This window comes from Camelina sativa, chromosome 20 (genome assembly GCF_030686135.1).
Source record: "Camelina sativa cultivar CO46 ecotype springtype chromosome 20, ASM3068613v1".
Taxonomy (NCBI): Eukaryota; Viridiplantae; Streptophyta; class Magnoliopsida; order Brassicales; family Brassicaceae; genus Camelina; species Camelina sativa.
In genome coordinates, this window is record NC_141899.1 from 13,239,227 (window position 1) to 13,258,118 (window position 18,892).

The window sequence follows — 18,892 nt, forward strand, 5'->3', positions numbered from 1 at the left end:
CATTACTTAAATATATACTTAATATAATAAAAATTACATTTTCTATTTTTAAATTAAAATTACATTTATGACTTAGCATAAATGGAGATACTAATTTTAAAAATTCAGACCTGCTGATTCATATACATTTTCTTGAGCTTCACCTTGATAGGTAAATTTTCACTTTGCAACCAATTCACATCTGCAGTAATAGAAAACAAAAGCTCAAGTCTAAACAATAAATAAGAAATGGTGCACCTAAAATTATATAACAATAAGTATAGATATGGAAAAGAAAGCAAAAAAAAAATAACATTACTTACATATATTTTGTTTGTACCTTTGAAAATGAGAATAATATGAGAATGTCACAACATGATGCTTGTATTTGTAGTTTATATGTGAAGAATGCCACAACATTAGTCACTATATAGTCGCCAATTTACCGACTCATAGACTGAGTCGCTACATAGTCGCCAAATTAGCTACTTTGATGCAACAAAATTAAGTTCTTCCCATTTATTCGTATAATGGTCGTTAATCAACGACTACAGTACTGACTATTGTATTTGGTCGGAAAATAACGCCTAAATTATGACTAAAGTTACGCAGTTGTAACTTGGTCGTAACATAGTCGGCAAGTAGTCGGGAAATTAAGCGACTACGTATTTAGTCGCCAATCGTAGTCGTAAATACCCTGTTTTCTTGTAGTGTCTATCTCTCTCTTGTTTGTTACAATTTCAAATCACTCTCGTCTTCTTCATCTCACTCTTCTTCTTCATCTCTCTCGCTCTCTTTGATTAGAAAACCACCATGAAGAAGTCAATCGTCTGCGATTCATCATCGAATATACCTCGCCATACTCTCGCCAAGAAGGTCCACAAGTTTTTAACCGGCTATTCACGACCTGAAGTTGACAGAGGAGAGATTGCTGACTACGCTCTCGGATTCTCCAAAGACTTCCCGGAGAAATTCATATCCGCTTTCCTCGAAAGGTTTTGCTCAGCTCTATCTCACGAGGAAAGGTTTCGCTCAGCTCTCTCTCGCATGAAGAAAGCGGTAACGTCCTTAGATCTTCTTCTTAAAATCCAAATTAGCTTTGATTATATCCCTCTGCTATAATAATTCTGCTTCCGAGCTTGTAGAAACGTATTCCAATTTAGTTAGTTTCTAGATTCATAACTCGGATCCTCTAAGAATTTGTATATCTTGTTCTTCAAATCCGACTTTGGTATAATAATTCTGCTCCGTGCTTATTTATTTTAGTTTCTATTGCTAGATTCATTTGCTGTTTAGCCTAACTCTTTGATGATCCTCTTAAGGATTTGTATATATATATATATATATATATATTTATATATTTGCTAGATCGTAGAGTTTGTATGATGATCCTCTAAGGATTTGTATATCTTATTCTTTAAATCCGACTTTGCTTGCTTCCGTGCTTGTTTATTTATCTCCAATCGCTAGGTCGTAAATGATTTGTATATCTTGTTCTTCAAATCCGACTTTGCTTTAATAATTCTGCTTTCGTGCTTGTTTGTTTTAGTTTCTATTGCTAGATTCATTTGCTGTTTTGCGTAACTCTTTGATGATCCTCTAAGGATTTGTATATATATAGTTGCAAGATCATATAGATTATATGATGATCCTCTTAAGGATTTATATATCTTAATCTTCAAATCCGACTTTGCGTGCTTCTGTGATTGTTTATTTATCTCCAATTGCTAGATCATAGAGAATTTGTATATCTTCTTCTTCCAATCCGACTTTGCTTTAATAATTCTGCTTTCGTGCTTGTTTATTTTAGTTTCTATTGCTAGATTCATTTGCTATTTTGTGTAACTCTTTGATGATCGTCTTAAGGATTTGTATATATATAGTTGCTAGATCATAGAGATGGTATGATGACCCTTTAAGAATTTGTATATCTTAATCTTCAAATCTGATTTTGCTTTAATAATTCTGCTTCCGTGCTTGTTTATTTTAGTTTCTATTGTTAGATTCATTTGCTGTTTTGCATAACTCTATGATGATCCTCTTAAGGATTTGTATATATATAGTTGCGAGTTTCTATGATGATCCTCTTAAGGATTTGTATATCTTAATCTTCAAATCCGACTTTGCTTGCTTCCAAGCTTGTTTATTTATCTCCAATTGCTAGATTGTAAAGGATTTGTATATCTTCTTCTTCAAATCCGACCTTGCTTTAATAATTCAACTTCCGTGCTTGTTTATTTTAGTATCTATTGCTAGATTCATTTGCTGTTTTGCGTAACTCTTTGATGACCGTCTTAAAGATTTGTATATATATAGTTGCTAGATCATAGAGATGGTATGATGATCATTTAAGAATTTGTATATCTTAATCTTCAAATCCGACTTTGCTTGCTTCTGTGCTTGTTTATTTATCTCCAATTGCTAGATTGTAAAGGATTTGTATATCTTCTTCTTCAAATCTGATTTTGCTTTAATAATTCTGCTTCCGTGCTTGTTTATTTTAGTTTCTATTGCTAGATTCATGTCATGTTTTGCATAACTCTTTGATGATCCTCTCAAGGAATTTTATATATATATTTGCTAGATCATAGAGTTTTTATGATTATCCTCTTAAGGATTTGTATATCTTATTCTTCAAATCCGACTTTGATTGTTTCCGTGCTTGCTTATTTATCTCCAATTGATAGTTCGTAGAGGATTTGTATAGCTTCTTCTTCAAAACCGACTTTGCTTTAATAATTCTGCTTCTGTGCGTTTTTATTTTAGTTTCTATTGCTAGATTCATTTGTTGTTTTGCGTAACTCTTTGACGATCCTCTAAGGATTTGTATATATATAGTTGCTAGATCATATGGTTTGTATGATGATCCTCTTAAGGATTTGTATAGCTTATTCTTCAAATCCGACTTTGATTGTATCTGTGCTTGCTTATTTATCTCCAATTGATAATTCGAAGAGGATTTGTATATCTTCTTCTTCAAATATGACTTTGCTTTAATAATTCTGCTTCCGTGCTTGTTAATTTTAGTTTCTATAGCTAGATTCATTTGCTGTTTTGCGTAACTCTTTGATGATCCTCTGAATGATTTGTTTATATATAGTTGCTAGATCATAAAGTTTGTATGATGATCCTCTAAGGATTTGTATATCTTATTCTTCAAATCCGAGTTTGCTTGCTTTTGTGCTTGTTCATTTATCTCTAATTGCTAGATCACAGAGAATTTGTATATCTTCTTCTTCAAATCCGACTTTGCTTTAATAATTCTGCTTCCGTGCGTTTTTATTTTAGTTTCTATTGCTAGATTCATTTGTTGTTTTGCGTAACTCTTTGACGATACTCTAAGGATTTGAATATATATAGTTGCTAGATCATATGATTTGTATGATGATCCTCTTAAGGATTTGATATCTTATACTTTAAATCCGACTTGTTTACTTTCGTGCTTGTTTATTTATCTCCAAATTGCTAGATCATAAAGGATTTGCATATTTTGTTCTTCAAATCCGACTTTGCTTTAATAATTATGCTTCCGTGCTTTTTTATTTTAGTTTCTATTGCTAGATTTATTTTATGTTTTGCGTAACTATTTGACGATCCTCTAAAGATTTGTATATATATAGTTGCTAGATCATATGGTTTGTATAATGATCCTCTTAAGGATTTGTATATCTTATACTTTAAATCCGACTTGCTTACTTCCGTGCTGGTTTATGTATCTCCAAATTGCTAGATCATAAAGGATTCGCATATTTTGTTCTTCAAATCTGACATTGCTTTAATAATTCTGCTTCTTTGCCTTTTTATTTTAGTTTCTATTGCTAGATTTATTTGCTGTTTTGCGTAACTCTTTGATGATCCTCTAAGGATTTGTATATATATAGTTGCTAGATCATAGAGTGTGTATGATGATCCTCTTAAGGATTTGTATATCTTAATCTTCAAATCCGACTTTGCTTGCTTCTGTGCTTGTTTATTTATCTCCAATTGCTAGATTGTAAAGGATTTGTATATCTTCTTCTTCAAATCCGACTTTGCTTTAATAATTCTGCTTCATTGCCTTTTTATTTTAGTTTCTATTGCTTGATTCATTTGCTGTTTTGCATAACTCTTTGACAATCCTCTAAGGATATGTATATATATAGTTGCTAGATCATAGAGTATGTATGATGATACTCTTAAGGATTTGTATATCTTATTATTAAAATCTGAATTTGCTTGCTTCCATGCTTGTTTATTTATCTCCAATTGCTAGATAGTAGATGATTTGTATATCTTTTTTCAAATCCGACATTGCTTTAATAATTCTGCTTCCGTGCTTGTTTATTTTAGCTTCTTTCTCTAGGTAGATTCATTTGCTATTTTACATAACTCGTAGAGTTTTCTATGATGATCCTCTAAGGATTTGTATATCTTCTTCTTCAAATCTGACTTTGTTTGCAATTTTAGTTTTTATTTTCAGTTTGGTTGCAATTTGTTTGAGATAGTTGTTTTGTTGCCTCTTTGAATAAACCGATGTTTGAAAAACTTTTTGCTGCTATGTATTGATTGGACTTTCACTACGTTTCCTCTATGTTTTGTTTGTTTTGTTTCAGTGTGGTTAAATCATTTCTCTTTCTCTGAATTTCTAGGCTTTAGAAGAAGCTAATCCTGCACTTGCCCTTGCTGTCAAGAAAGCGAGAGAGCTGATTTTGGCTGCGAAGATTATGTCTTGTATGCTCAATAAGAAGGCCTACATCACAGTGAACACTTACGAAGGCTTTCGTCTCGTTTGTTTTTTCAGAGAACCTGCAGTTGTTGCTCCTGTTCCTTAGTTTATGACAGCTCGAAAGGAGAGGAAAGAGTAAAAGAAAAAAGCAAGGAATGACCGTAAGCTCAATGCTACACTTCAAATCGCCATGAACAGTATGAAGAATGCTGGAGTTAAACCTGCCATCTAGAGCTTGTTCGTGGGAGAATTTTTTTTTTTTTTTTTTTTAGAGCTTTAGAAAAATATGTTTGTTTTTCTATGGACAGCTTCTGCAATATTCTGTTTTTGCATTTTTCTCGTATGCCCATATCCGTTCAAAAGGGCCAACCAATTACATTTACATACTAGAGAATAACTGAATTGAAGAGAAGTTGTAAACGCATATTTGTGGCTAATTTGATATGTTCGAGTGCATGTATGATCAAGTGTACGTGTATGATCGAACATAAAGTAAATAAGACACAAACTTTGTTAACGGAGTTCAGATAACCTACATCCCTGGGACCTAGTCCAAATTTCATTCACTAAAAAAGACCGCAATCTACAATTGCTATATGACACTCACCATTCTTTCATAGAATTACAATGAAAGAAGACTAACAATAATTGTAACACCCCAATCCATTATAGTTTATTGGGTCATTTTATATTATTCTTCAGCCATTAAAAGCGCAAATGGGGTGAGTAATAAAACAACAAGGTATGATGTGTTTTGCTGTGGACATATACATATAAGCATATGTATCTCCTTTTCACGGGGGGATGCCGCTATAGGGATCGGGAGCACACACCAAAAGCTAGTGGACGTTGAAGCTATCAAAGGAAGCAGGACGTTGCCAGATTTTGTTGGTGTGAAAAGAGAGATGGAGATGTTGTCGTCGTGTTGTGGTTACTTGTAGAGTTGCAGTATAGTTGTTTGTTGTGTGAGTTGGTGACTTCGGATCTGTGATGAGGAGAGAGAGCAAACCGGAGCAGGGGAACCTTCTTGGCTTTTAGCCGACGCATACTCATGAGGGAAGTGACGAGGTTGAGCCTCGGTGGTGGGACTGGTTGCGTGGAAGGAAAAGCGAAGCGGAGATTCGATGGTGGTGTGAGAGGAAGAGAGAGAACGAGTCGGGCAGAAGGGGTGTATACCATTGGTGGGTCAGGTGACTCATGCCGTGGCTGTGGTCAATCTCTGTGGTGGTGGAAGAGCAACGTCGGAGTGACCATGAGTGGAGAAAAGAAGAACAAGGAAGAATGAGGAAGACGAACAAGAAAAAGGGACAGAGCCGAGCTCCAGTTTTTCGAGGCTGACTCCTAGCGGACCCGATGTAATTAGCTCACAAATAAGATGTATTTGGAAATTTCTTGCTGTCAAGAATCTATAGCCGCTGAAAGAGTTTGAATCGAGGATATATTCAAGAAGTTATGGACGTTTCTTTCGGATCAAGTAACTGTTGATCTTGTCATATCTAGAACCCTAGGAACAGTTTCGTGTTGGCTTCTTCGAAGCATCGATTGGAGTTCAGAAACTTGTCGGATCGTGATAAAATTTGGTACAGAGCTGCATGATACTACTAGCTAGTAATTGAGCGGTGGGATTGCGTTTCCAACGGTTAGTTCTTGATTTAATTGCTTGTTTTAGAGACTGATTTGCATAGAGTTAATTGTAACAAGTTGCATTGTTTGGTTTCGAAAACGAGGTTGGATTGAGCTGAAGCTCTACTAGAGTATTCTTGAGGCATGTTTATATATTTTGGTTGATGGAGAACCAAAGTGGAAGTCTCCAACAAGTTAAGGGTAAGGTGAGAGTGGTATTTACGGATAACAATAACCTCTTTCCTTATGTACTCTTCAATAGTTGCTGAGTATACACTCGAGAATTGTTTGTTGACTGAAAGTGTTTGTGTGGATTGGTGTGCATGGTAAAGTAGGTTGCTAGTAACATGATATATGTGAATCACATTAGTAATACCATTTTGATGTTATGAATTAATTTTTATATTATATTACAAAAATAATTATGAACGTATAATGAAAATGAGAAAGAAAAGAATACTTAAGGATGTTGGACTGTAATGAACCGACGGGTTCATTGCAGGTCATAAACCTCTGACGAACAGTACGAGAAGCTGTATGGATGGATAGGATCACTTTTGGTTTGCTCACACGCCTCTCTTACCCCCAGGTATGAGAGAGTTTCAAGCTGTTGTTCGATATTGTGCTATGTCGGATATGGGGTCTCATGGTCCTTTATTTACATGGTGTAATAAGCAAGAAGAGGGGTTGATCTGCAAGAAACTAGATCGTGTTCTAATAAATAATATCTGGCTTCGGAAATTCCAGTGTGCTTACTGTGTATATGAGGTAGGGGGTTGTTCTGATCATCTACGGAGTCGAATCCAACTAGATATGGGGACACATGCTGTGAAGAAACCTTTCAAGTTTGTAAACTCAGTTGCTTCTCTGCCTGAGTTTCTTCCTCTCGTTCAGTCCTTCTGGGATGACAAAGCGAGTTTGTATCACTCAACCTCTGCTATGTTCAGGTTTTTGAAAAAGCTAAAGGCTTTAAAACAGCCTATAAGGGACCTTAGTCGGGCACACGCTGCTTTGTGTGTTCAGCAAGCAGCAACACTTGCAAGCCCAACGGTTGTTGCAGTCAAGGAGGAAGCTGACACATATGATGCATGGCATTACCTATCTGAGCTTGAGGAGAGTTTTCTAAAGTAACGGTCAAAGTTACACTGGCTTCAGGTTGGTGACCAAAATAATACCATGTTCTATAATGCTGTAAAGAATCGAGAAGTACGTGTTAAATTTGGGCTTCTAACTAAAAACCAATTGGCAGTTAGTAGATTGACCCTAATCTTTTATATATTAATGATAGTCCCTTCAAACTTCAGATGTGGGACTTGGATTGTATCCAAACAATCTCCCCTTCAAACCAAGGACCACATGTGGGATATTAACACGCCTCCTCGAGATGATAACTCCATCTCGAACCGATCCCACTTGGACCGATAATAAACCCCTTCTTTGGCCCCCATTATTCGGGTTAACAAGAGGCATGTCCGTATCCACTTTTCTAGGTCCACCAGAATTTTAACCTTGGGCTCTGATACCATGTTAAATGACCTTGGGCTCTGATACCATGTTAAATTTGGGCTTATCTTGGGTTTCTAACTAAAAACCAATTGGCAATTAGTAGATTGACCCTAAATTTTTATATATTAATGATAGTCCCTTCAAACTTGAGTACGCAATGCCATAAGAGAAATCTATTGTGAAGATGGCTCCACGACCACTACTCAAGATGAAATAAAGAGAGAAGCTCGGATTTTCTTGGACATGTGCCAAGTGACTACGAGGGTATCACCGTTGGTACTCTTGAATCTTTACTGCAATTTCGTTGCAGTGAGGAGCAGAGGGGAATGATAGAAATGGAGGTTTCTGTTGAAGAGGTTAAGAAAGTTCTGTTCTCGATGCCGGTGAATAAAAGCCCGGAGCCTGATGGATATACTAGTGAGTTCTTCAAACACGCATGGTTAGTAATAGGGAATGACTTTACAGTAGCGATCCAATCTTTTTCGAGAAAGGTTTTTTGCCTAAAGGTGTTAACACCACAATACTCGCCTTGATACCAAAGAAAGAGGATGCCAGGTTTATGAAAGACTATCCACCTATATCTTGTTGCAATGTTCTCTACAAAGTGATCTCGAAGATCCTAGCTAACCGTTTAAAAGGTCTGCTCCCTGAGCTTATTGTTTCAAATCAAACTGCTTTTGTTAAGGACGCTTACTAATGGAGAATGTCCTGCTAGCCTCTGAACTAGTCAACGATTCTCACAAAGATGATATTTCACCTAGATGTGCGATGAAGATTGACATCTCCAAAGTTTTCGATTACGGTACAATGGATTTCTTGCTCAACACTTTACAGGCCCTTAACTTTCCCGAAAAATTCATACACTGAATCCGGTTATGCATATCAACTGCAACTTTTTCGCTGCAAGTCAATGGTGAGCTAGCAGGTTTCTTTGGCAGTTCGAGGGGACTAAGACAAGGCTGTGCTCTCTCGCCATATTTGTTCGTAATCTGCATGAATGTTCTCTCTCATTTGATCAACAAAGCAGCGGTGGAGAATAGGTTTGGCTATCATCCTCGGTGCCACAATCTCCTCTTAAAACATTTGTGTTTTGCAGATGACCTCATGGTCTTTGCAGAAAGAACCCAAACGGTCAGTTGAAGGCATCATCACTATCTTTGATGAGTTTGCGAAGGTGTCAGGCCTGAAAATAAGTCTAGAGAAATCTACCTTATACATGGTTGTAATGTCACAGTGAGTACAGGAAGAGATTTGAGAGAACTTTCCGTTTGCGGTGGGTATGTTACCGGTGCGTTATCTTGGTTTACCCTTCATGACCAGAGCAATGACTAGTAATGATTACCTACCTCTAGTTGAAAAGATTTGAAACAGAATTAGTACCTGGACAAGTAGATCTTTATCATATGGGGGCGTCTGCAACTCATCCAATCAGTTATTATGAGCATTGTTAATTTTTGGTCCTCTGCTTTTCGGTTACCGGGAAAGTGTATGAAGGAGATTGAAGGGCTCTGTTCCGCTTTCCTCTGGAACTGGCCAACTCTGAATACACATAAGGCTAAGGTCTCGTGGCGGGTCGTTTGTCTTCCTAAAAGCGAGGGTGGTCTTGGTCTCAGGCCGCTCAAGGAAACGAACATCGTTTGTGGTCTTAAGCTCATTTGGCGACTCCTACCATCAAAGAAATCACTATGGGGACAGTGGGTTCATACCTATCTTATCCGTCAGGAGTCTTTTTGGGATTTGAAAACAACATCTTATCAAGGTCCTGGATGTGGCGAAAAATCCTCAAGCTGAGGGAAGTAGCTAAAAAATTTCATCGAATGGAAATTAAAAATGGACAAACCACTTCTTTCTGGAATGATAGATGGTCGCCCCTAGGGATGCTGGCTGATGTTCTTGGTAGCAGGGGGTGTATCGAGATGGGGATTATGAAGACGACAACAGTGGAGACAGTATTTAACAATCATAGTAGCAGAAGGCATCGACTCCCAATACTAAACATAGTCGAAGCAGAGATTGCAATTGCACAGTCCAAACAGAGACCTGATCTAGAGGATGTCAACTTATGGAAATCCCCAACTGGCTTTAAAAAACGATTCTCGACGTCTGACACTTGGAAGCTCATTAGAGAGGAGCAACCAGTTTGCGATTGGGCCAAAGGAGTGTGGTTTACAGAAGCCACAACAAAGTTTGCACTCATTTCATGGCTACTAGCATGAACAAATTCCCTACTCTCACCAAGTTTGGTGACAGAACAAATTTCATGGCCATTGGCTAGGAATGCACAACAAATTCTCCACCGGTGACAGAATGTTGAAATGGAACAGACATGTTGATTCAGCTTGTGTCTTCTGTCAAGACCCGCTGGAAACAAGGAATCACTTATTTTTTCAATGTCCCTACTCTCACCAAGTTTGGACGCAACTCACCGCTCGTTTCCTTGGGAGGCATGCTACTTCAACTTGGGATCAGCTTCAGACGCTCATTTCAGAAACAACGCTTGACCAACACTAGTTTTGCGATTGCAATTATTTTGTTAATAATAATTATTCAATGATTCAGAATTATTAAAATTATTTTGTTAATAATTTTATCTTGTTTTTGTTTTAGTATTTCAATTCGCTTTTATAGTGTTTTTTTTTGGTTGCGATTGTGATACTTATTTTTTGTACGTTTTGCAGTTGATTGTACTAGTTTGGTCGTTCCCTTGAAAAAATAAAATGTCCAATATACTTTTAGTTTTATTACAAACTATTAAACAATTAATTTCACACCATAAAATTATTTAATGATTCAGAATTATGGAATCAAGATGACAAAAATTTAGGGGTTTTACAATAATATAGATAGGATCGGGTCATTACTTTACACTCTTTACTTCTTAGGTTCTTCTTCCTTCTTCTCTTCCTTCTTCTCCTCTTTCTTTTCCTCTTTCTTCTCTTCCTTCTTCTCTTCTTTCTTCTCCTCTTTGGCCGGTCCAACCGATATCAAATCGACTTTACCAACCTTCTTCAACTTCTTTACCACAGCAACCGCATCCATCGAACCGATCACCGTCAGTTTTTGATCCTTCATATCCGCTGCTATCGAATCAACTCCTGCTTAAACACAATCCATCCTACCTCTTAGCATAAGACTAGTACACTGTATCATATTAGATCATACACTCATCGTTTATATACTAATGGAAAAAATAAGACTTAAAATCAGGTTTGTTACCGTACCTTACTACAAATCCCATTATCTACAACAAATAACCCAAGGCAGACAACTTAGTTTCCATATCAGCCAGCCTTAACTAGGCCCAAAATAATCCTAATTTGTTCGGCCCATAAAATATCACTTCGTTGACTATGTGTCAAAAAAAAAGGTCAAATAATCCAAGCTCTTCAGAATAATCCTGACGCAATTATAGCATCAAACCAGATTTCATAACGATTGTTTCATACTATATAACTTAGCTAAACAATAATGGTAATTTAGTTGAGTGACAAAACCAGCAGCAAACGTTTACTCTCCAAATCCTTAAAAAAAAGTTTCTAAAATAGATTGAACATAACTACGGCTCTAAAACCCAGAATCAAGAACTGAGTTTCAAATCAAAAGTGAAAATATAATTAATAAGTAATCACCGAAGATATCAGCTGCAGCTTCTATGGCTTTCTGCTTGGTCCTATCATCTGTCATGGTTAAAACCTTCAACACCACTTTCTATACAAGTACAACAAAAAAAGTAAAATTACAATATAGGAGAAAGAGATATATCATCATATTCAATTTTTAAAACTGATATGAGAAAAGAAGAACCTGAGCCATTTGGTCTTGGGATCTTGGAGAAGTATGGAAGAGAAGAGAAGAGATCGAGAAACGAAAGAAAGAGTTTGATGTTTTTTTTATTTCTTTTCCCCTTTCTTTAGTTATAGAAAAGAGAGAAAAATGGGGGGTATTGATTGACAATTGACAAAAGTTTGTGGTGGCTTTTGGTAAAAAGAGGATGAGAGAACCAACATGTGACGTATGTTTTTCTATGTAATATGTAAAATGGACAGCTCTACAATATTCTTACTTTGCCTACTTTTTTCTAAAGTTGTTTTGTATTTTTCTCGTAAGCCCATCACTCAGTATAAATCATTCCATTAGTGTACCACTACGACTATGATTCCTACCGGTAATCATAAGAAGAAAAAGATAACAGTTTTTAAGAAAATGAAAAAAAAAATTGACAAAGAAGGAAGAAAATAATAAATAGTAACCAAATAATAACAATATCTTTTAAAATATACTCCCTCTGTTTTTTATTACTTGTCATTCTAGAGAGAAATTTTTGTTTCACAATACTGTCGTTTTAGATTTCCAATGCAAATGTTTGGTAAAAATTCCAATTCTATTCAACTTTATTAATGTTTTGACCAATAAAAAAAATTAGAAAATATATTAAAAAGAGATAAAACAGAAAATTTAATGATTTTCTTAATCTGTGTGAAACAACCTTAAACGACAAGTAATAAAAACGGAGAGAGTATTAAATATTAAATAAATCAAATTTTAATGATAATACTAATACTATTTTTAATGTACATATAATTAATTTTACATTTGATTTTAAAATAAAAGTTGTGAATTAAATTTTAGATATGTCGTATTAAATATTAGTAATTAATACTAACCTAAAGTAAAATTTTAAGAGTAATTTAAAATACTTTTACTTTTTATTTATCCTGCTAAATTTATTTTACTATTCATGCAGTTTTCAAATAAAATCTTAAAATTAGTTTAACATGAAATTTATATCAAAAATATTTTTTCTGTCAATAAATTGTGAAAATATAAAAATTCTTATATTACAAAATTGAAATATTATTAAAAACAGAATTTTACATTTATTTTAAAATAAAAACGAATTTTGATATTTGTTCATTTTTTTTTCCATTTGTTTCTCGTCAATTTTGGGAATAACATTTTTGTTCTATTGTTCCTTGTTTTTTGAAAAATAAAGGAATGTAGAAAAAATATATTCTTTTTTTTTTCTTGTCAACCATTGGACCACAACAGGCCGGCCCATTAGCCTAATCCCTACATTCGTAGGGAGCGGGATCACAAGGCACCTTAGTGCAGTGGCCAAAGGTATGTCCTTAATGCACAAGGCACCATCACACTCCGGGATAGAAAAAATATATTCAAATAGTAAAAGATTAGAAGAATGAAGAAGAATATCATATTCCTACTCATTATTTTCTTAAATTGTGGTTACCAATTGTAGTCTAAGAGAAGTCATAACCAACAATTCAAATACAATATACTAGGACTGGACCCGTGCTACAGCGCGGAGGAATAATTACGATATATGTAATACAAAACTATCCCCTATATATTAATAGAGGAACATTTTGGCAAAAAAACTGAGGTGTCAGCATTACAGAGCTCAGGACACTCTTTCCTTTATTTGTCATCAGCTTTTAAAAATATTTACATTTATTTATCATTATATTTTTCCAAAACTACAATTAACACCCAAAATTTAATTTTTATATTATCTTTCTAACTTAATTATATCCTTTAATTATATTTTCATAAAATCTTTAAAATGAATTTTAAAAACCCTTTGTTCATATGATATAATAATATAAGATTGATATTATAATAACTCTCACGGGTTAAATTTTAATTATTATACAAATTTTTTTATAGATATATACTACATAATCGAATTTTAAATATTTTAATTATCCATAAATATAATAGATTTTGTAAATAAAAATTACAGTAAAAACATTAAATAATTATTTTATACCGCACTATGTGCGGGTTGTTACCTAGTTTTTATTTTATTATAGTGTGGATGATTACAGTAAATTATATAAATGGGTAGTAAAATTGTATTAAATTGTAGAAGAAAATAAGCGAGTAAATGGTAATATAATAAGTCTTATACAATGAAAAAAAGAAAAAGAAAATGAGTTTGATACAATAAAAATAGAGGGAATATCTATGAATATGTAATTCAGTTTGTTCATTTTTTTTTAATAGAAAATAGGTATATAAAATATTGTAAAATATTACATTTGTACAATTACATATTTATAATGTATGTTCTAACGAACCAATCTGCAAAAAATTACTACTTTCGTAAAAATATCAATCCTAATATGTTCTACCGTATGATTGTATGTTTTGCAAGCCAACCCATGTTGATGACATGTATTATTTGTTTATATATGTAATGCCAATTAGTTTGGATACACTTCCCTGATTTTATATAATTTATATAATTAAAACTGATTTAACCCGAAAATTTGTAAACTAAGCTATTCCAATTAGTTTATTACACATTTAAATAATTTAATCCGAAAATTCCTATGATTACGGTAATATTTTTTCTTTTGTTTTAAAAATTTCCAAATTCATTAGATTGGATAAACTTCCATGATTTTCTTTCCTTCTTGAAATTTGAAATACAACAATATTTATGAGCATATATATTCTTTGTGTACATTTGTTATTAAATTTCTTAATAAAGATATGATTTTGATTAAGATATGATTTTGATTGAGATTTTTTAGTTTATTTTTTATGGCAACTAATAAATAAAAGGATTTTCCTCATATTTTTCCGATAATCAGATTTTATTATTAAGCCTTTTATAGAATTGGAAACTTTAAACAATAATTAGTTAAGTTTACGGGCAGGCCATGCAGCCCATAAACTACCTTTTAAAATTTACAAACCCATTAATTAACCTGTTCGGTGGGAGCCTATTAAAGATCTAGCTGATGTGGAAACCGAATATATAAAAGATCCGATTGCATAATTCCGGGTTATTTCGAAAATTAAACCCGACTCAATCTCGTACAATGTCTCATTTAGCCTTAATTCATAAATTTCTGGTCTAACACGCAGGGGCATTTTTGCCATGATCGAAATTGTATTTCTCTTTTACTAATATAGGGATTATTAATTATTATTTAATTTTATTCATATCCCGTCTTATTATATATACTTCACTCTCTGTTTTCCACAAATGAAATATATTGATTTACTATATACTTCACTCTCTGTTTTCCATAAATGAAATATATTGATTTAAGAAAAATCATTACAAAGAGTGTCAAGGAGCCTTATAGGCCTCAATACAGAATCAGCAAAATATGATTTGTCAATACAACCAAATTTAGCTAAAGCATATGCCACACTATTACATTCTCTCTTTTTGTGAAAATAAAAAAATCTTGATGTAGTTTTGAAGCCCAAAACCTTATATCTTATAGTAGGTTTGTTAAGGAGGTATTCAAGTTTTGACCATTAACCAGTTTGATTAAAACTTCACAGTCACCTTCGAAGACAATAGATTGATATCATCTGATCCAAACTTGTTGAATCGAAACTAAGAGTCCTTTTGTTTCAGCTTATAAAGGAGTTTCTGAATAGTTTAGTCTAGACGCACTCCACACCAGAGAGTCACCTCGATGGTTTTTAAAAATCCAACCACATGTTGCTTGTTGAGTATGATTGTCATAACTTACATCGAAATTACACTTTAGAGTCGATGTATTGTGGGCGACCAAGTGACAATGTTCATGCTGTTGGGGACATTCAGTATTGGCTCCGAAGGTTTTAAAGTACTAATCAATTCCTTTGTGGCGCCATTAAAGCTGTTTTGATTGCACTTTCGCGGAAATTATTAAAAACCAGATTATTTCTAGCCTTCCAAACACGCCATGAAAGACAAAAAGATAGAAGGGAATCAAAAGTGTTAACTCCATAAATCACTCTCTTTTGTTCAACAAAAACTGTATAAAGTATTAAATATATTGTTCTACTTGAAACAAACAGAAAAACTAAAAGAAAAATCTATCCCTAAATATTCCCCCGCGACAGGGGTCCTAGTTAACTAGTTAAAACTTAAAACTAAACATCATTCACCATCCGTACAAAAGGGCCAACCTAGTCTTTTCAATTACAGAAATCTAAGTTTTCATTTACACACTAGAGAATAATTAGCTTAGAGGTCATATCACTTTTTTTTACCATGGAGCCGATGCAGTTGTCTGAAACTCAAGCTTCCCATCATCAAGCTCTTGGACAAGCTTTGCTGCTAATGACTTACTCTGAGCTATCACTTTCTCCGTTTCTTCATTCAGCCTCTGCAGCTCCAGAATCTTGCGCTCGTTCTCAGCCTTTAGGCACTCTTTCTCTGCAGCTACTTTCTCGGCATTTTTGAGTTCATCTGTGTTCTCTGATTGCCTATCTCTGAGAGACAACAGCCTACTGATCCGTAACTGAGGTGCTTTTACATTGAACCCGTGTTTCTCTAACTTGGAAAAGGAATCACTGAGGCTTAGTAATGAGCACATGGGATCGTCGTGTTGCAGAGCTTTGACTTCCTCAAGTAAACCAGAAAAGGTAAGCATCATACCAACCGCAGACATTTCACGGGAATCTTCTCTAGTCTCCACCAACGGGATGAAATGAGGATTTTGTGGGACTGTTTTAAATATCTCCATTGATTCAAGTGTCTTCCAAATCGGTAACTTCTTCTCAAAGGGTAAAACCATTGTTGTATCCTTTGCTTTGTCTTCCTCAGCACTAGCAACAAAACAAAGGTTATCTTCTCTTTTCCTCTTTCGACTAATATCTTCGCTATTTCCCTGCACGGAAGTTGATCATCCCAAATGTGAAATATCAGTCAGTAGATAAATAACAGTAAAGAGGATTAGGATAATAAGTGACACCAGCTAACAAACTACAGAGAAAGTGAGAATTGTAAAGTTAAAGCTAAGAATTAACTTTACATTTTCTTGTGTTGAATCGTCTCCCGAGCCATTCTGATTCCTAGGAAGTGTCTTCTTGGGGAGTTCCTTTCTTTGAGTTTTAGCTTCTACTTGTATCAACTGTGGAAGTTGATCATCCCAAATGTGAAATATCAGTCAATAGATAAATAACAGTAAAGAGGATTAGGATAATAAGTGCCACAAGCTAACAAACTACAGATAAAGTGAGAATTAGAATCTTTAAGTGAAGGGTTAACATTACATTCTCTTGTGATGACTCGTCTCCCGAGCCATTCTGATTCCTTGGAAGTGTCTTCTCGGGGAGTAACTTTCTTTGAGTTTCAGCTTCTACTTGTATCAACTGTGGTGTAGTTATGCCCGGAGGTGGAGTTAAAGGTGGATCAGATTCATTTGCTGGAAAACGGTGACAGATCAAATTTTCATGATACAGTAACTGAAAATGTATTTGGAGAACCCATTAGATTTTGGAGAGTGTTACCAACTTACCATTCGTCACAGAACCCTCAGTCTCATCTCCTGATCCCTGACTCTGAGTTGACGACGATTCCCTTGCCTGCAACATTTAACACAGATTCAGAAGCAACAACAGGATGATAATAACAATACAAAGACTTTTAAATGTAAACCATCATTACACATCAAAAGAAATGGCAGTTTCAAAAGAGCTAAGTTTGTGCTAAAGCTGAAAATGGCAGTTTCATATTTTCAAGATTCTTGCATACAATTCACACAGATTAGTCATTATTGACAAAGAAAATGCTACAATAATACCTTCCAAAGGCCATCTTCCCAAAACTTTAAAGGCCTAAGATCCGAGTGTTTGAATGGAAACTCCTTATTTGTCGCCTCTAAAAGCACTGTATACCATTTATAACGGAGAGTTTCAATCACTCGTCCTTGACGCCATCCCAAACCATAAAGAAACACCTCTACGTACTCCTCTGGCTGATACTCATCAACCGAAATAGAAGGCGGTGTAGGCCTAAGACTATGGAAATCAACAGTTTTGTTGAGTTTTGCCTTGTTACTATTGTAGCTCGAGGACTTATCACAGACCCTGACTATATACCTATACTCATCATCATCATCATCATCCTTATCAGCATCATCATCATTATCAGCATGGTCTTTAAACTCTTGAATAACCATTGCAGGAACCCAAACGACTTCCGCATCATCTACAACAGAGCTAACTTCCACCACTGTTCCAGGACTAAACATAGGCTTCTCAGCCAACCGCCTCAAGAACTGACAGTAAAGTTGAGTTATATTCACACGAACCAAAACATTAGAAGAAAAGACAAAACATAGAGTGGTAGGGGAATCAACAAAAAATAAAGAAGCAAATTACTACAGAACAAAATTCGAATTATTACCACTTCATTAAGTTTTGGTTGTATGTTCCAACCTTGGTCTCTCCAGTCAAGATGGAGCCTCAAATGCTTAACCTTAAACTGAATGACACCAGGTGGTCAAACAAAGCAGACCAAGAAATTGGCATCATCAATGTTTTTGACTAAAAAACCAGTCACCCACGAATCTTTAAAATCAGCCTCGACGATGGTGCCTATGCGAAAGTAGCAATCTGGCTCTACTCTGGGAGGAACCGGTCGGTATATGACTGAGGGAATTGTCAAAAATCTCGAAACAGGAGTTGAGAAGTCGTCCTTAAGCAACTGAACACACTTCTCTGGCGCTTCTTCCACTACAATGGCTTTATACCAAACGTCTTGTAAGATATTTCGATTTCTATACTTAGATTCGGGTACCTTTCTATAACAGACTTCGAATTCACAACCTACCTCCATTGAAGGACTCTCGTCCATAGCGAACCTCCCCATCCTTGAAAAACCCTAAAAGTGAAGAACCCGAAAACCCTAAAGAGATAGAAGAAGAAGAAGAAGAAGAAGAAGAAGAAGAAGAAGCGACTCTTAATTTCATCCAAATCGATCGGTAGTCACCGCTATAGTATTACCGACGGAAGAAGGCGGCGCGATTCTTTTTAACTGTGGGAAAGCACAAATGTACGGTTAATTTTGTTTTTTTTTTTTGTTTCTTCTGAGAAATATAACCAAATTACAGTACATTTTTTTAGAAAAAAATTAATAAGAGCATATCCACACAGTAAAAATCTTTTAATTTATTAAAGTTTTTTTTATGGTGAATAATTTATAAAAGTATTTAATTTATCAGTTAATTAATAATTATTGAATATAGAGAGATTTTCTTGATTTGGTAATTTTTAAAAAAAAAATAAGATTTAATCTTTAAAACAAATATTTCATTAGAATCA

General features: G+C 34.7%; 5 protein-coding genes across 5 annotated transcripts; 3 read left to right on the forward strand and 2 right to left on the reverse strand.

Annotated features, from left to right (window-relative positions):
- The first annotated feature begins 715 nt into the window (after positions 1-715).
- On the forward strand, positions 716-5,144 carry LOC147918801 (uncharacterized). Its single transcript, XM_087504937.1, has 2 exons — positions 716-1,038; positions 4,608-5,144. The coding sequence occupies exons 1-2, from the start codon at positions 793-795 to the stop codon at positions 4,788-4,790; spliced, it is 429 nt and encodes a 142-aa protein (XP_087361063.1). The 5' UTR covers positions 716-792; the 3' UTR covers positions 4,791-5,144.
- A 1,754-nt stretch (positions 5,145-6,898) lies between these two features.
- LOC147918802 (uncharacterized) lies at positions 6,899-7,438 on the forward strand. Its single transcript, XM_087503711.1, has one exon. It carries the CDS (start codon positions 6,899-6,901, stop codon positions 7,436-7,438), a length of 540 nt encoding a protein of 179 aa, XP_087359837.1.
- A 2,252-nt stretch (positions 7,439-9,690) lies between these two features.
- On the forward strand, positions 9,691-10,029 carry LOC147918803 (uncharacterized). The gene has a single exon (XM_087503712.1). It carries the CDS (start codon positions 9,691-9,693, stop codon positions 10,027-10,029), a length of 339 nt encoding a protein of 112 aa, XP_087359838.1.
- Positions 10,030-10,517: 488 nt separating this feature from the next.
- Positions 10,518-11,904, reverse strand: LOC104770736 (heavy metal-associated isoprenylated plant protein 39). Its single transcript, XM_010495197.3, has 3 exons — positions 11,618-11,904; positions 11,443-11,521; positions 10,518-10,908 (listed from the first exon to the last, which is right to left on the reverse strand). Exons 1-3 carry the CDS (start codon positions 11,624-11,626, stop codon positions 10,685-10,687), a joined length of 312 nt encoding a protein of 103 aa, XP_010493499.1. The 5' UTR covers positions 11,627-11,904; the 3' UTR covers positions 10,518-10,684.
- A 3,677-nt stretch (positions 11,905-15,581) lies between these two features.
- Positions 15,582-18,677, reverse strand: LOC104770737 (DUF724 domain-containing protein 8-like). Its single transcript, XM_087504938.1, has 7 exons — positions 18,402-18,677; positions 17,976-18,313; positions 17,371-17,847; positions 17,086-17,152; positions 16,841-16,992; positions 16,600-16,698; positions 15,582-16,455 (listed from the first exon to the last, which is right to left on the reverse strand). The coding sequence occupies exons 3-7, from the start codon at positions 17,818-17,820 to the stop codon at positions 15,832-15,834; spliced, it is 1,392 nt and encodes a 463-aa protein (XP_087361064.1). The 5' UTR covers positions 17,821-17,847; positions 17,976-18,313; positions 18,402-18,677; the 3' UTR covers positions 15,582-15,831.
- Positions 18,678-18,892: the final 215 nt, after the last annotated feature.

What these genes read in the sequence shown, in the direction of transcription:
- LOC147918801 (XM_087504937.1), top strand. Translation starts at nt 793, where the DNA reads ATGAAGAAGTCAATCGTCTGCGATTCATCATCGAATATACCTCGCCAT. An exon ending in TCTCTCGCATGAAGAAAGCG is followed by an intron (nt 1,039 to 4,607) that starts GTAACGTCCTTA and finishes CTGAATTTCTAG; the next exon opens with GCTTTAGAAGAAGCTAATCC.
- LOC104770737 (XM_087504938.1), bottom strand. Translation starts at nt 17,820, where the DNA reads ATGTTTAGTCCTGGAACAGTGGTGGAAGTTAGCTCTGTTGTAGATGAT. An exon ending in GGGAAGATGGCCTTTGGAAG is followed by an intron (nt 17,153 to 17,370) that starts GTATTATTGTAG and finishes TAAATGTTGCAG; the next exon opens with GCAAGGGAATCGTCGTCAAC. An exon ending in ACGATTCAACACAAGAAAAT is followed by an intron (nt 16,456 to 16,599) that starts GTAAAGTTAATT and finishes ACTTCCGTGCAG; the next exon opens with GGAAATAGCGAAGATATTAG.
- LOC147918803 (XM_087503712.1), top strand. Translation starts at nt 9,691, where the DNA reads ATGCTGGCTGATGTTCTTGGTAGCAGGGGGTGTATCGAGATGGGGATT.
- LOC147918802 (XM_087503711.1), top strand. Translation starts at nt 6,899, where the DNA reads ATGAGAGAGTTTCAAGCTGTTGTTCGATATTGTGCTATGTCGGATATG.
- LOC104770736 (XM_010495197.3), bottom strand. An exon ending in AGCTGCAGCTGATATCTTCG is followed by an intron (nt 10,909 to 11,442) that starts GTGATTACTTAT and finishes GTGTTTAAGCAG; the next exon opens with GAGTTGATTCGATAGCAGCG.